The sequence below is a fragment of the Schistocerca gregaria genome, chromosome 2 (genome assembly GCF_023897955.1).
Source record: "Schistocerca gregaria isolate iqSchGreg1 chromosome 2, iqSchGreg1.2, whole genome shotgun sequence".
Taxonomy (NCBI): domain Eukaryota; kingdom Metazoa; phylum Arthropoda; class Insecta; order Orthoptera; family Acrididae; genus Schistocerca; species Schistocerca gregaria.
This window is the reverse complement of record NC_064921.1, coordinates 1043485634-1043501038: the sequence shown is the minus strand read 5'-3', so window position 1 is coordinate 1043501038 and position 15405 is coordinate 1043485634. Positions and strand designations below refer to the sequence as shown.

The window sequence follows — 15405 nt, the reverse complement described above, 5'->3', positions numbered from 1 at the left end:
CCACATGTCCTGTGGATACATGTTACGTGTCTTTAATGCAGTGGTTTCCATTGCCTTCTGCATCCTCATATCGCTGATCGTTGTTGATTCTTCCGCCTTTAGGGGCAATTTCCCACCCCTAGGACAAGAGGGTGCCCTTAACCTCTATCCTCTCCTCCGTCCTCTTTGACAAGGCCGTTGGCAGAATGAGGCTGACTTCTTATGCCGGAAGTCTTCGGCCGCCAATGCTGGTTATTTAGGCACTGGCGGGGATCGAACCCGGGACCGAAGACGATTTGATTATGAATAAAAGACGCTACCCCCCCCCCCATTTTTTTTAAAAAAAATTCTCATTTTGTTCGTTTTCGTTCGTTTCATCTGCTCGGGGCGGACGTCGAAAGACACCCGTTTCAGTTCGCCTTTGATCCATTAACTAAGTTTTTTTTATTACAGAGGGCAGCTAACCCTCTGACCGAACACGCTGAGCTACCGTGCCGGCTGTGGGTACATGTTACATACTTTTCCAAAAGTAGTACTGTAACCTAAAAAAAGCGCTACTAAAAGAGAAAAATAGTGAATCTGTGTCGACAACTGAAACTACATAAGAACCGTAGTGCTCTAAAAAAGGAAATGTAAAAAGGAAAAAAAACATTAGAAAAGAGAAGAGATATCGATAATTTCACAATGGGATTAAAATTTTGCTAATGAAACAACAAAACATCCATTAACGCTTATTAATTGGAGGAGACATACTGCAAGGCAATGATTCCAGGTGTGATGTAAATATCAAATAGCCACGTGAACACCATTATGAAATACTAAAATATATATTTGTTTTCTCCCCTTTACATTTCTGTCTGAAATTTTAATACGTTAAAAACTATAATCTCAAAACTGGTATGTATCGTAATGCATAAATTACTTGTATGTCGTTTAACAGAGAGTAAATGAACCCACTGAAGATGGAGGAAGTTCTACGAAGCATATGTTGGTGCCAAAACAAGGAAAATAGTTTTTTCCTCAATTTAGAACTATTTGTTTAAGGATACCTGTCTTTGGATTGTTTACAACGAGAAGGTTCAAATGGCTCTGAGCACTATGCGACTTAACTTCTGAGGTCATCAGTCGCTTAGAACTAATTAAACGTAACTAACCTAAGGACATCAGATACATCCATGCCCGAGGCAGTAGTCGAACCTGCGACCGTAGCGGTTACTATGAGAAGGCATTCACGATTAATGCATAGGATGGATTTCGCAAAATAGCGTGTCTCGAAAACCCAGTACCTTCTCGAGGACTTCCCCATTTTTGTCTTTTGCCTCAAAATTTGTGAAAGAACGATATGTGCATCTTAAATGTGCAGTTAATTGGAATATTTTTCACAAAAAAAAATTTCATCACCACGATATATCAATGCAGGCAGTACAAAATGTGTACTAGGAGTGGTTTATGGCCTTGTGACACGGCGTAAGAATAGCACATCCAGCAAAAACCCATTCCTCACAGACGTGAACAAAATTTCATGTTGTCAGTGGAACAAGCAACACAGAAAATGACAACGGCTGACTGGCGGCATATAGAGTGGTCCGAGTATAATGACTTTTCTGGAGACTAGAAATCTACCCTGTAGGAATCAGGATGGGTTTCGAAAAAGACGGTCGTGTGAAACACAGCTCACGCTATTCGTCCATGAGACTCAGAGGGCCATAGACACGGGTTCACAGGCAGATGCCGTGTTTCTTGACTTCCGCAAGGCGTTCGATACAGTTCCCAACAGTCGTTTAATGAACAAAGTAAGAGCATATGGACTATCAGACCAACTGTGTGATTGGATTGAGGAGTTCCTAGATAAAAGATCGCAGCATGTCATTCTCAATGGAGAGAAGTCTTCGGAAGTAAGAGTGATTTCAGGTGTGCCGCAGGGGAGTGTCATAGGACCGTTGCTATTCACAATATACATAAATGACCTGGTGGATGACATCGGAAGTTCCCTGAGGCTTTTTGCAGATGATGGTGTGGTGTATCGAGAGGTTGTAACAATAGAAAATTGTACTGAAATGCAGCGAATTCACGCATGGTGCAGGGAATGGCAATTGAATCTCAATGTAGACAAGTGTAATGTGCTGCGAATACATAGAAAGATAGATCGCTTAACATTTAGCTACGAAATAGCAGGTCAGCAACTGGAAGCAGTTCATTCCATAAATTATCTGGGAGTACGCATTAGGAGTAATTTAAAATGGAATGATCATATAAAGTTGATCGTCGGTAAAGCAAATGCCAGACTGAGATTCATTGGAAGAATCCTAAGGAAATGCAATACGAAAACAAAGGAAGTAGGTTACAGTACGCTTGTTCGCCCACTGCTTGAATACTGCTCAGCAGTGTGGGGTCCGTACCAGATAGGGTTGATAGAAGAGATAGAGAAGATCCAACGGACAGTAGCGCGCTTCGTTACAGGATCATTTAGTATTCGCGAAAGCGTTACGGAAATGATAGATAAGCTCCAGTCAAAGACTCTGTAGGAGACACGCTCAGTAGTTCGGTACGGGCTTTTGTTAAAGTTTCGAGAACATACCTTCACCGAAGAGTCGAGCAGTATATTGCTCCCTCCTACATATATCTCGCGAAGAGACCATGAGGATAAAATCAGAGAGGTTAGAGCCCACACAGAGGCATACCGACAATCCTTCTTTCCACGAACAATACGAGACAGGAAGAGAAGGGAGAACCGATAGAGGTACTCAGGGTACCCTCCGCCACACACCGTCAGATGGCTTGCGGAGTATGGAGGTAGATGTAGATGTAGAGGACCCATGATTTTCAGATTACAGAATTCGTCAATTGTACCGCCGGACCCATGACGCGTTTAAACCGTATGTGTGGAGAGTAAGATGTTCTGTATTTTCCGTACCATGTCTCTGAACATGAGCATGAACCAGAATGTTTATTTCAAAATTCCCAGTAACCAGCGCTTGACCTTTCCACTGTATGTTCATGACGTGAACACTGAAGTCATCCAGACAGTGTCCAGAATTGTGCGCGTATACCCTCTAAGTCCGAAGAAAACTCAGGCCAACTTCTACCGGCCCACTAAATCAGCTGCTCCTAATCCCAGAGAGGATGACTTTTGCTATTTGGAAAAGCTGGTGAAACCTAGCAATCAATTAACATCCCTCCCCCTCCCCTTCCCCTCCCCCCAATCACTTGGTGGCTGTACGAGACCCAATTGTCAATGCGTAGCTTTATCTGTATACGGCGTACCTGCAGAATTTTCTTTTTTTTCTGTTCTAGTACAGCTGAAACCAATCTGATGGACAGAGGCGTGTTACATGCTGTTGTTTGTAAGTGTCCTGGGATGACTATTTTTTATGTAACGTGCTTATAAACGGTAAGTTTCCGTAAAATACGTTATAGGTGTTGAGAACCTTCTGTAGCAAACCGAATAATGTGTCATTTTGCAATAGTTGTTACATGAGCGTCTATTTTCAGTTTATTTACTAACCAGTTTCTATAATCACACCTCATATGTGACTCAAAGGTTTGATTCCATTGGAAAGCAATTGTATCCAGTGAAATGTATATTGAATATCTAGATCTGTGTGACTGTGCGACCATTTTGAACGTTGCGAGACGTGTAGAGCCAGTTACAATAAGGTAATGTGCATGCCTTACTAAATATACGATTGTATAAATTTTAAGTGTAAGTTAATTATTAAACAGATATCAGTCAAATTATGTTGATATATTAGAACCACATATATTCACGAAGTCACAAGTGGACTTTTCACGTCGAATATTGAGTTCCCACTGAGGTCGCTCTTTACAGCTACAACACAGCTGTCTTCAGTGTACGTCATGCCAGTCTACAGCGTCCTCATTAAAAGTGTGGTGCATTGACAACATAGATTAACATTATGTTAGAATTCGATTGTTTTATTATATTATAATTTTTAGAACTTTACAAAAAAATGGTTCAAATGGCTCTGAGCACTATGGGACTGAACATCTGAGGTCATCAGTCGCCTAGAACTTAGAACTACTTAAACCTAACTAACCTAAAGACATCACACACATCCATGCCCGAGGCAGGATTCGAACCTGTGACAGTAGCATTCACGCGGTTCCAGACTGTAGCACCTAGGTCCGTTCGGTCACGCCGGCCGGTCAAAACTTAACAACCGAACATTGTATAAAAATACAAAACATCTTATTCAAAATACTTAAGTTGAAACATTTTTTATTAAAACCGTGTAAGGGCAAAAGTGGTGCACTATGCCTTCTTTCAGAGCGATCTGTTTTCGCTGTCTGCCTTTTTGAAAGTGGGTATAGTGCTAAAGTGTTGTTCTCATACATGAGACAGCTCCATCCGTACGAGAAGGGAAGACGTATGAACCCCTTGGAGGAATTTGAAATATTTTGCCCACAGATGTCGTCCCGTAGGACACTGTGTAAATGAGGACGAGACGCCATTTCACCTCGTCGTAGCCTCCATTGGTTCACCAATAAATAAGCTGGTTACGAACTTGCCCTATCTCCTCACTCCACATGTGGGACACTGCGAGCATCATGCTAAAAATTCAACAGATTTTACCTACCCTATTAATCGTCTTCGACTTAGACCCAGAAGGGCAATGTTTTACAAACAATGGTGCATTTTGCAAGAATATCACACCCTGTTTACCTGCCCCATGAAATGAGTTGAACAACGGCTATAACATCCATAAAATAAATAAAGTGGTCGCAAGCAAGATTAAAAAAGGACCACCGACGAGGATCAGAAGAAAGGAACATGTTCTAGGTCTGTGGCTCTGTATTGGCCAAGATACGCCATCTGCTAAAACGAAACGACACAAGATCGAATCGCTCTCCAGGCCTCCGGCTAAAATCCAACTACTGAGAACAATTAGAAGACGCAGCAGGTGTGAGAAAATCTGCGATCTACAAGATACTTTGCCAGTGTGGCCAGTCTTACGCGATGTGGCCGAGCGGTTCTAGGCGCTTCAGTCTGGGAACCGCGCGATTGCTACGGTCTCAGGTTCGAATCCTGGCTCGGGCATGGATGTTTGTGATGTCCTTAGGTTTGTTAGGTTTAAGTTGTTCTAAGTTCTAGGGAATTGATGACCTCAGATGTTAAGACCCGTAGTGCTCAGAGCCATTTGAACCAGTCTTACGTTCGATAGGCAGGACGCACTGTGGAACAACGCAGAAAGCAGCATGAGAGGTTTCACCGCCCACACTACCCCGAGAAATCTGCTTTAGATCAGCATGTTTAAGAAAGGAACACAGGATAATATTTGACGAAACATCCGTCATGGCTTGTAGAAACGACTTCTAGGATTGTGTAATTAAAGAAGATATTGAATGAAAATCACCCGTAACACCCTAAATAGAGTGGCAGTGACGTCACAGCCGTCGCCTAGTTTATGTAAGGGGCGTACCAGCAGCTCACTGGCTGTCATACCACTTGACAATGGCTAAGGAGTGCTTGGCCGGAAACTCGTGTGATTCTGATTACTTGACCTGGTTGAGAAAATGAAAACTTTTAATTCGATATTACTTCCATTTCGGAACATGCCCACCAACTGCTTGTCTAAGTAAAGGCAACACATGTGAAATCCCTGTGACCAAATTCCCGGACTTGGGTATTCCTAAAACCGAGCTTCGCAAGTCAACACTATCTTCTCTCCATAGACTCATGACGAGGTACCGAAACCTAACCACGTGTCAAGTGCAAATACGGTTGTTGACTGCGCGATATCTTACGTGCTGGGATTGAGAAGTGGTTGTTCAGAAAATGAACAGTGGTTGTTGAGAATAGGGTTGTTCTAAATTGTCGTTTATATTGTTACTATTATTTTCAAACAACGAGTATTTTCAGAGCCAACTGAAGATTTGTTAACGTTATAAACAACTCAATGTAAGCAAATAATATTATCACCTTGATGTTGAACCTCTTTTGTCTGTGTTTGCTTTAACAGTAACATATGTTTGTGAGCGAGTTCTGCCTTTAGTAAAACACAATTTTTTTTTGCCCCAGAGATGTTTCATGCAGTTACAGCATCATCAGCGGTTTTTTAATTATTACAACTGTTAAACATAAGGAATGTTCTTCACTGTTTAAATTCAGATAAATATTAGTTTCCAAATTGTGATTCCAGGTTTTTTAAGAGCACATGAAATTTTGTATTCATACCTTCTTATCACATGTTGTGGTTTTCCTGCTGTATTACGTTTTTACAGTGTCTGTTTTCCTTTACCATTTTGTCACCTGCAGCTATATAAAACTTAATGTAGGCAAAACATTTCTGCAAAATTACGACTTCTATGCCTAAGATTAAAAATTTATGTGAAAGGTTAGGTGTGTGTGTGTGTGTGTCTGAAAAGAAAGAGGGAGAGAGAGAGAGAGAGAGAGAGAGAGCGCGACAGGGAGGGAGAGTGAAGATTTGAGTATTTCTCATTATTATTATTATATATTTATTTTTAATTTTATGTGTCTGTATGTGTGTGTGTGTGTGTGTGTGTGTGAGTGCGCGCATGTGTATGTCTGTGTGTGTGTGTGTGGGGGGGGGGGGGGGGTTTGGGGGAATTCTATAGGTTTGTATCATCTAACAATTCTTTGAAGACAGAGAACAGAGCTCCATTGCAGACAGCTGTGAATGTATCTCTCTCTCTTTCTTTCTTCTCTCTCTCTCTCACACACACATACACACCTCTGAGAAATTCAAAACAACTTCAGCTGTTGCACTGTCTGCCATCTTGTTTCCACACCTTCTACAGATACACTGTCCGCCATCTTGTTATTACAGCCGGTAAACAGTGACATTGACGGAGACAACTCGATACACAGAACTTGACAATGAAGAAGATGACAAAAAGAAACTGTAAGTGAAACATAATGTAAATAGATATGCACACACACACAACCTTTTCACATAAAGTATTAATCTCAGTCATAGCCATAACAGTCTAGAAATCGTAGTTTTGCGTAAATTTTTTGCCTGCATTAAGTTGTATGTAGTTGCAGGTGACAAACTCTGAAGAAAAACAGACACTGTAAGTGAAACATAATGTAAATAGATATGCACACACACACAACCTTTTCACATAAAGTATTAATCTCAGTCATAGCCATAACAGTCTAGAAATCGTAGTTTTGCGTAAATTTTTTGCCTGCATAAAGTTCTATGTAGGTGCAGGTGACAAACTCTGAAGAAAAACAGACACTGTAAAAACGTAATACAGAAGAAAATCCGTACCACGTGGTAATAGGTACGATTACACTATTTTATGTGCTCTTCAAAACCTGGAATTACGATTTAGAAACTAATATTTATATGTATTTAAACATTAAAGAACATTCCTTATGTTTAATAGCTTTAATAATAAAAAACCCACCGATGATGCCATAACTCCAGTGAAAGATGTGTTTTGCTAAAGGCAGACCCCACCCAAAAACATATGTTAATGTTATTATCCCATCAGATCAGTCACTATAACAGTTCATGCAAAGTGAGCTCCAATATGAAAATCTCGCTGTAGAAACATAAATATCTGTACGATGGCTTGCGATCTGTACTTCGAATTCTAGCTTGGAACTACTTTCTAATCTCAAAAGAAAACTTCAATGCCTGCTCTCTCTCTCTCTCTCTCTCTCTCTCTCTCTCTCTCTTTCTCTGTATCTCTCTCTCTCTCTCTCTCTCTCTCTCTCTCTCTCTCACACACACACACACACACACACACACACACACACACACAACTCAAATGATCACACGAACTGACGCTACCATTTGGGAAAAGAAGTTACTTTCATAGGTTTAATCGACAGAAATAATTTCGTTTTGCATCTATGAATTCGGATGTCATGCCAGATGTTGATTTTAGGTGGTTTTATATGTACTTTAGAGTTAGTGAGGAATATTTTGGGAAAACTCACCTTGAGTGGATCCGTCGTGAATAAGGTGACTTCATGCCCCCTTTCAAGTAACGCCTTTGTTACAACGTGGAAGGCCTTCTGGTGGCTAATGGACGGCGTGGGAGCCATCACCAGTATCTTCGAGGCTGACGTGACGTTTGTCAACACCAGTAGTAGGAGAACTACACGAAACAAGCCGTCTGAAATAACGTTTTGTTTACTTTCGTCTCTTTCATTTCAGATTTGGGTACATACTGTGCAACCAATACTTATTACATATTAATAATAAGTTTATTGCAGCCAAATAGCCATACAAATTCAATGTACAGTGACAGTAATAAGACAAATTAGAAATTTCACATATCATGATTTGCATAGTCACTTATTGTTCGTGTCCTTTTGGTACATAACTCTATATGGTAACGTCTGCAAATTTGGTGACACAGTTTACACTCACAGATTTCGTTTGTTTCATGATATGACGTGTTGTTGCAAATAAGGTGGTGGAATTCATGGACTGCCAATCTGGTGATCACGTGTCTCATCTCGAAGTTTTCCTTTGTCCATGTTCGGTCAATCATGGCACATGTGCTGTAAAATTCTGGAGGTATGTCTTCCCTTTTTTCCTTCAATGTTTTAAGTAGACTTTCCAAGCCGCTGCTATTGGCTAGCATCGGGACTGTCCGAAGGTCTTCAATGAGGAAGCGTTCCCACGCCAGCAGGTATACAAGTCTCGATCGTGTTGCTTTGGACACTCCTATTGCTTTCTTTATATAGGTCGCCTTCACTCTTTGTAGTGTTGTTAGGTTGTTCACTGTAAGATGTGGTCCAATAATTTATATGCCGCACGTCGGTATTGGGACGACTTTGGCTCTGAATACTGCCATTGCTGTCTCTAGGCTAAGGGATATGATGTATTGTAGTTCATGTATTGCCATTATTGCTTGCATTGCTCTCTCTGTTACATGTTTTATGAAACATTTTGCAGTTGTTTGTATTGTGATCCCTAGGTACTTGTAGTCCGGTACAATCTTCAGTTTTCTCTCTCGCATGAAGATCTCAGCTGATGCAGGTGTTCTTCCTCCATTTCTGAGTACCATAATTTCTGTTTACTCCACATTTATTTCGAAGCCGTGTTCAACACACCAATCTTCCATATCGCATATCGCTTCTTGCAACTTTGCAACATTCTTTGCACCTTTTACAATATCGTCTGCATATTCATATGAGACTACACCCTCCCTTTGGGGTATTCTTACAATTTCTTCCGCTGCAAAGTTAAATACTACATATTGCGCACATAAAACAAACACAGTCCGAGCAGGCGTCTTTGGCGTCACCTGATGTGGTTATGGAGGGGTATGTGGTCAGTTTTTCTTGACCGTTGCCACTATTTCTCACTTAAGTAACCTCTCAATTGAAATCACACGGTCTAGGTGCACTCCGCTTTGCCTACAGCTCTCGGTAGACCAGAACCCACCGAAGTGCTAACCAAGACCGACAGTGCTTAACTTCGGTGATATGACAGGAACAGATGTTACCAATGTTACAAGATCGTATATTTTGCATATTGTATGATAAGGCATTATATAAGTACCTCATGATAGATCGTAACATTGTACTACATAAATGATGCAGGCAGCAAATACAGTTATTTTCCACTGCGGAGAAAAACTTTAAATAGCAGTACAAATACATTAGTTTGGTCTGAAACGAAATTGACACATAATCTTATGGTTATACCACTCATTCAGAAGGTTAACGTTAAACAATATCCAGTTATGGTACAACCGCCTGATAGCCAGTCCAAAGCAAGGTGCAGAAAGTGTTGAAATACCCATTCAATTACGTCGATTATGAGGAAGTAGTTGGGGTGATCCTTGTAGTGGTTAAGTCGCTTTGCGATTCGCACTGGTCAAGTACGTATTCAGTCTTCAACGTCTCCTGTTTCTCTTGTTTATCATTTATTTTCTTATCGCTTCTTAATACTTGAATGCTCACTTACAGAAAATATCATTTCCCGTCATACAGGTTTCTAAATGTAGACAAACCTTGGTTATGAAAAACTATTTTCGAAATACCTGTAGTATGTTACCTGAAGAACATCGTCGGTTTCAGAACATGTAGTTCCACTGTCAGGTGGACGGAACTTAACTGTCTGACATCGATGCTGATTTAACGGATGAAACAATGAAGATTGCTTTCAAGAAAATACTTATCTTCGTGCATCCAAATGAATACACCTGCGGACCGCAGTCACTACATGGTCGTGATGGTGGAATCTCTGCGAATACACTGTTTATCAAGATATAACAAGTACACACAAATATTCAGTTTGATAGGAATAGTGCCATTTGTACAAATAATTTTTACCTGACTGTGAAATGCGCCTGCGATTAATTTTTTTTCTAATTCGTCAGTCTTTCGCAGATTTACTGCTGTCTTCCATCCTTTTGTAACCTGTGGCACCCTCCAGATCTATTCGTAACCATTACACATACCATCGTCCACAATCTGTATTACATATTCTAGATTTAGTCTATCCCTACATTTTTCTCCTCTGTGAAGCTTCGAAGCACCAAATTAACGATATTAAGATGCTACAGCAGTAACCCACTTCTGATAGTAAAGGCCTTCCACAGACTTCTTTCCTCACCTTTTCTTTCTAGTAATTCTTCGTTTTGTACCTTACAGTTAACTTTGTTTTCAATATGCTGTCATAACACCTCATATCAAAACCTTCGAGTTTCTCCTTCTGATTTAAGATAGACCATGGTACACATTTATACAAATTTGTACTCTTGGCACTTCTTACTTGCTCATTTCCAAGTCGATATTTGATACCCGCATGGTTCTTCTTTTGAAGAAATTTGTCTTCACTTATACCAGTTGAATATCTGCTTTGCTTCAGCTACTGTATGTAACCTTATTTCCTAGACAGCAGAAACCATTCACTCCTACCACAACTGTCTCTTCTTTACGCCCGGCTAGTAGGTCCGCATCGATTGCGAAACGCGTCATCGGTATCCGTGCCCTTTGACCTGTTATCACTGTTTTGAAATGTTCTTTAGATCGCTTCATTGTTCCTTCGACGCACAAGTTGAAGAACGCAGATTATAAACTGCAGCCATGTTTACACCTCCTTCAATCTAATTTGACTTTCTTGACCTATTTTTGTTACTCCGATTGGGATACATTATGTTGTAAATTATTCGTCTGTCTCTGTACTTTAGCCAAGATCTCCCAAGGACTGTAAATATCTTATTCCACCTTGCATTGTTGAAGGCGATTTCCAGGTCCACAAATGCTGGTAACGTGTCTTGAATTTTCTTCACTCTGCCTACCATTACTAAGTACATTCTCACAAATGGTTCTCTTGTACCTTTGCCCTTCCTGAAACTCAATTGCTTGTCATTCCATATGTCTAGATACTATCTTTCTATTCTTTTGAATATCACTCTGGAAAAGATAGGGAATTAGAATTTAAAAGAGCTTCGGAAAACTTGAGATTAAAATAGGGAGAAGAAATAGATAACATTCCATCATTAGTGTAAGTGGTAAAAAACAACTACTCCCGTTTATGTGCAGAATTTACGGGACTGACAACATATTTGCAGACTTTCGGAATAACGTAATCCACGCATTTTTGAAGATATTAGGAGAAGATAAATACGAGAACTGCAGCGAGGATCAGACCAACAGCTCATGCGCCCAAACTCCTGACAACGTCATCTGTTAGATGACGATCATTCTGGCTTTAGGAAAGAAAAATCCAGTAGACGCAAGACTAAAGGAAAGTCAAGACGCGTTCATAGGTTTTTTCGACCTTTTCAGCAATTTAAAATGGTTCAGGATGAAAAATAGGAGTAAGTTACAGCTAAAGACAGGTAATACACAATACGTACAAGAACCAAGAGAGAGCAACACGTCTGGAAGACGAAGAACGAAGTTCTGTGATTAAAATAGCGTGTAAGACTGGCGTGCAGTCCTTCGCCCCTACTGTTCAGTCTGTACACGGGAGTAGCAGAGACGGAAATGAAACAAAGGTTCAAGAGTGGGATTAAAATTCAGGCTGACAGAATATATGTGATAAGATTCACTGATAACAACGCTGTCCTCAGGAACGTGAACAATAATTACATGCTCTGTTTAATGCAATGAACAGTTCAATTAAAACAGTATTTAGGCTGACAGTAAATAGAAGAATGATGAAAGTAATGGGTAGTAGTAGCAGAAATGAGATTAGTGACAGGTTTAGCGTCAATATTCGGCACCACGAAGTAGACGAAGAGAAGGAATTCTTCTTTCGTGGAAACAATAAAACGTACTATGCAGCTGCCGAAGAGGAAAAGAGGGAATTCCTGGTGAAAAGAGTCTTAATTTCAAGAAGAAGTTTCTGGGAATGTGTGTGCGGAGCGCAGTGAATCATGGTTGTGGGGAAACCGGGAATGAAAAGAATCGAAACCACTGAGATTTGGTGCTATAGTAAGTGTTGAAAATTATATGGATTAATAAATTAAAAAGTTAGGAGGTTTTCAGTAAAATCGGCAAGAAATGGGATAGGTGAAAAACAGCGAAAAGAAGTAGTTCCAGGAAACATGGCATGTGTTGAGACACGCATTGTACATTCCATTGTACTAGACCGAGGTGTAGAAGTGGGATGCATCCTAGAAGTAACTGAGAACGCTGAGTGTAAATGCTGCCCTGAGATGTAGAGGTTGGTGCAAGTCGCACCAAAGCCCACACAAGAATGACGTTGAAGAACATAAAAAATTAAAGATACCGTACTTGTCCACCTAGAGATTTGCAACATCCGGAATACGGAGATGAATGCAGAAAAAACCTGTACGATGTGGGATGGTTTATGCTGTTCTTCAAACACTATTTCAGTAATAGCGAAGAGTGCATCAATGCAGATTTTGAACATAAGACAAAAACGAAACGTTAATCTTAGTTTGGGCTCGCCTGCTAACGCATGTCTCAAATTCAAATGGCTCTGAGCACTATGGGACTTAACATCTGAAGTCATCAGTCCTCTAGATCTTAGAACTACTTAAACCTAACTAACCTAAGGACATCACACACATCCTTGCCCGAGGCAGGATTCGAACTTGCGACCTAGTGTAACGCATGTTTCAGTTTAGGCTCCTTAGATACGTAAAGTTACTTTTAATGGTTTAGCGGACTCAATGTGTGAGTTTTATTTTTCCTTCGCATTGGCATGAATAGTGAATCCCTTGAATTTTCAGTGTTTACTATCTGGTGGTTTTGTACTCTCGAAAGAGATGGAAAAGCTGAAAATCTAATTTAGCTAGAGATAGTTTCCATTAAGTAACCTGTAAACTGAAGAATCTGCGAGTGTGTTGTCAGTTAAATTTCAGTATTTCATTTCTTTAAATATATGACATCGTGCGCTCTCTGGGACAGTTTTGAAGTGAATATGAGAAATTTAAATTTTATACTTCATTTCTATATTAATATTAGGCAGTTAACTGCTATGATGGTGACATGTATTCCTTAGGCCATCAAGGATTTTTCATCGTGTTTCTGTAAAAGCATTAACTCGCAGGCTGTGTCCAAACCTTAAAGATTTTTATTATAACTCACCACATTATATACTAATCCTTCATGTAGCCTACATTGTTCCAATGCTCAGTTATTTTTATGAATCATTTAATTTCCAGTCATCTTCTGTTTCAAACACACAATTTTATACAAACAACACAAAAGACTCAAACCATTTAAAGGAAAGTAAGCTTAGAGTAATAATGAAGTGTTTGAATGTGAGATTCCAAAATGAAAACAATAATAAAATAACCATAACAATACAGACCAGGGTCCTGTTGTAATCTTCAGTCCGAAGATAGATTGATGTAGCTCTTCACGCTAATTTGCCTTACGCAACAATAATTATATCCGCATACATTGCAATCTATATAGCACCTCCGATTACATCATTTTACTACCTTTCATAATGGTAAACGAAATACGGATATTGTCGATCATGACTTGTCAGTGGGACAGATGGCCACATTCTTCTAGACGGACATGAGGAAAAATGAGTATCGTAAATCAAGATTTGAACCTTGTAAACAGAGAATGTTCTATATAAGGAAAGGTTTTCTCCATTTCTCGTGTAATTTTAGTGATTTAAGGTACTATACCACAATGAAGGTGACATAAATGGAGACAGAAGGAAAACATTTCCAAAATGACAGTCTGGAGTAACATGGCAGGGAACTTAAATGACGACAATTTCAAATGCGGAGAATAAGAAGGAGCATTTGAAATGTTGTGCTTACATAGAAAGAAAAAAAAGACAAGTGAAGAAATAAGGTGTAAAATGAAGAGGTGCTAAACAGATTAAGGAAGGAATGAAGTCTGCGGTAAGCCCTTACTTAAGGAAGAGGTATGTTACTGTGATTTCTGGTACGGTATCCGCTAAAAGTAGTAGTAATCGGCGAAAATGGTAGAGCAGACACGTACTAGAACATTCTAAACATATTAAAGAAGCTGTTGCGTGTAGTAGTTACTCAGAAATCGTTAGGAACATGTGTGAAAGATATGAAACCAGACCTAAGCCTTACGGCTTAAAAAAAGCAGGAAAGAGATTGCGACTTACCGTTCATTGTAGTGAGGCTTCGGCCGTAAAATGAGTGCATGTTGTTATTTTATGACAGCCTCAAGCGACATCTGTAGATCAACAACGTATGACAGCGAAATCGCGAATCGGTGTTATATATAGGAGCAGAGTATCTTACTGAATCATCTTATCTACGATTACGTTGCAACTTTCGTCTTCATCTAAACCCACGATAGCTGATAGCACTGAGTGAGTCATCCTGACAGTACAAATCTCTTCAAACGTCACATGAAGTTTGGTTTCTGCCACAGATATCCAAAACGGATAATTTTCATAATTTACAACGCCAGTTAAAGCCTTGTATACTTCCATAAAATAACTGTTGAGGCCATCATTTGAAATACTTATGTATTCAGCATGCCTGATAAATGATCATGTTTCCTTGCAGTACATAGAACACCACTCTATTCCCCTTTACAATGTTTCTACATAATCACATATACGGGCTTTCTTGAGTGCTTTAAATTAAGCATATTCGTTTTTACACTACCATGGTTGCTCATAAAATTCCAAGTCGCCTCAGAATACAGCAGTGTTGGTGAACATTTTAACATCTTTAACGTATTGCGAGAATGAATCCGATATTGGAAAATATGCAGGAAATTGATAAAGCAATAAATAATAAAGAAAACTGAGAGACGGTGTGTAGGCAGTGCCATTACGGATCTCGCTTGTGTTGCCGAAAATATTGAGCTTGCAATAAGATCGGTCATACAAAATCCATCATTACTGTCTTAGATCATTCGCACAATTTCAGTCGAAAAGATGCGGAAGGAGTCACTTAAGAGTTTCGTATACACGATTTATTTGTGTGTAAGTGTGCATGCTTACGATTTACGGATTGTTAAGCAGCACAGTATATTAAGTT

At 39.7% G+C, this 15405-nt stretch overlaps 1 protein-coding gene across 1 annotated transcript in view; it reads right to left on the bottom strand.

Annotated features, from left to right (window-relative positions):
* LOC126335561 (UDP-glucosyltransferase 2-like) overlaps positions 1 to 14608 on the bottom strand; it is a 75197-nt gene extending 60589 nt beyond the window's left edge. Inside the window, exons 1-2 of the mRNA XM_049998981.1 lie at positions 14517 to 14608; positions 7916 to 8094 (exon numbers count right to left, since the gene is read on the bottom strand). Coding sequence (XP_049854938.1) covers positions 7916 to 8094; positions 14517 to 14556 — 219 coding nt within the window. The 5' untranslated portion in view covers positions 14557 to 14608. The remainder of the gene's footprint in view (positions 1 to 7915; positions 8095 to 14516) is intronic.
* Between the last annotated feature and the right edge of the window lie 797 nt (positions 14609 to 15405).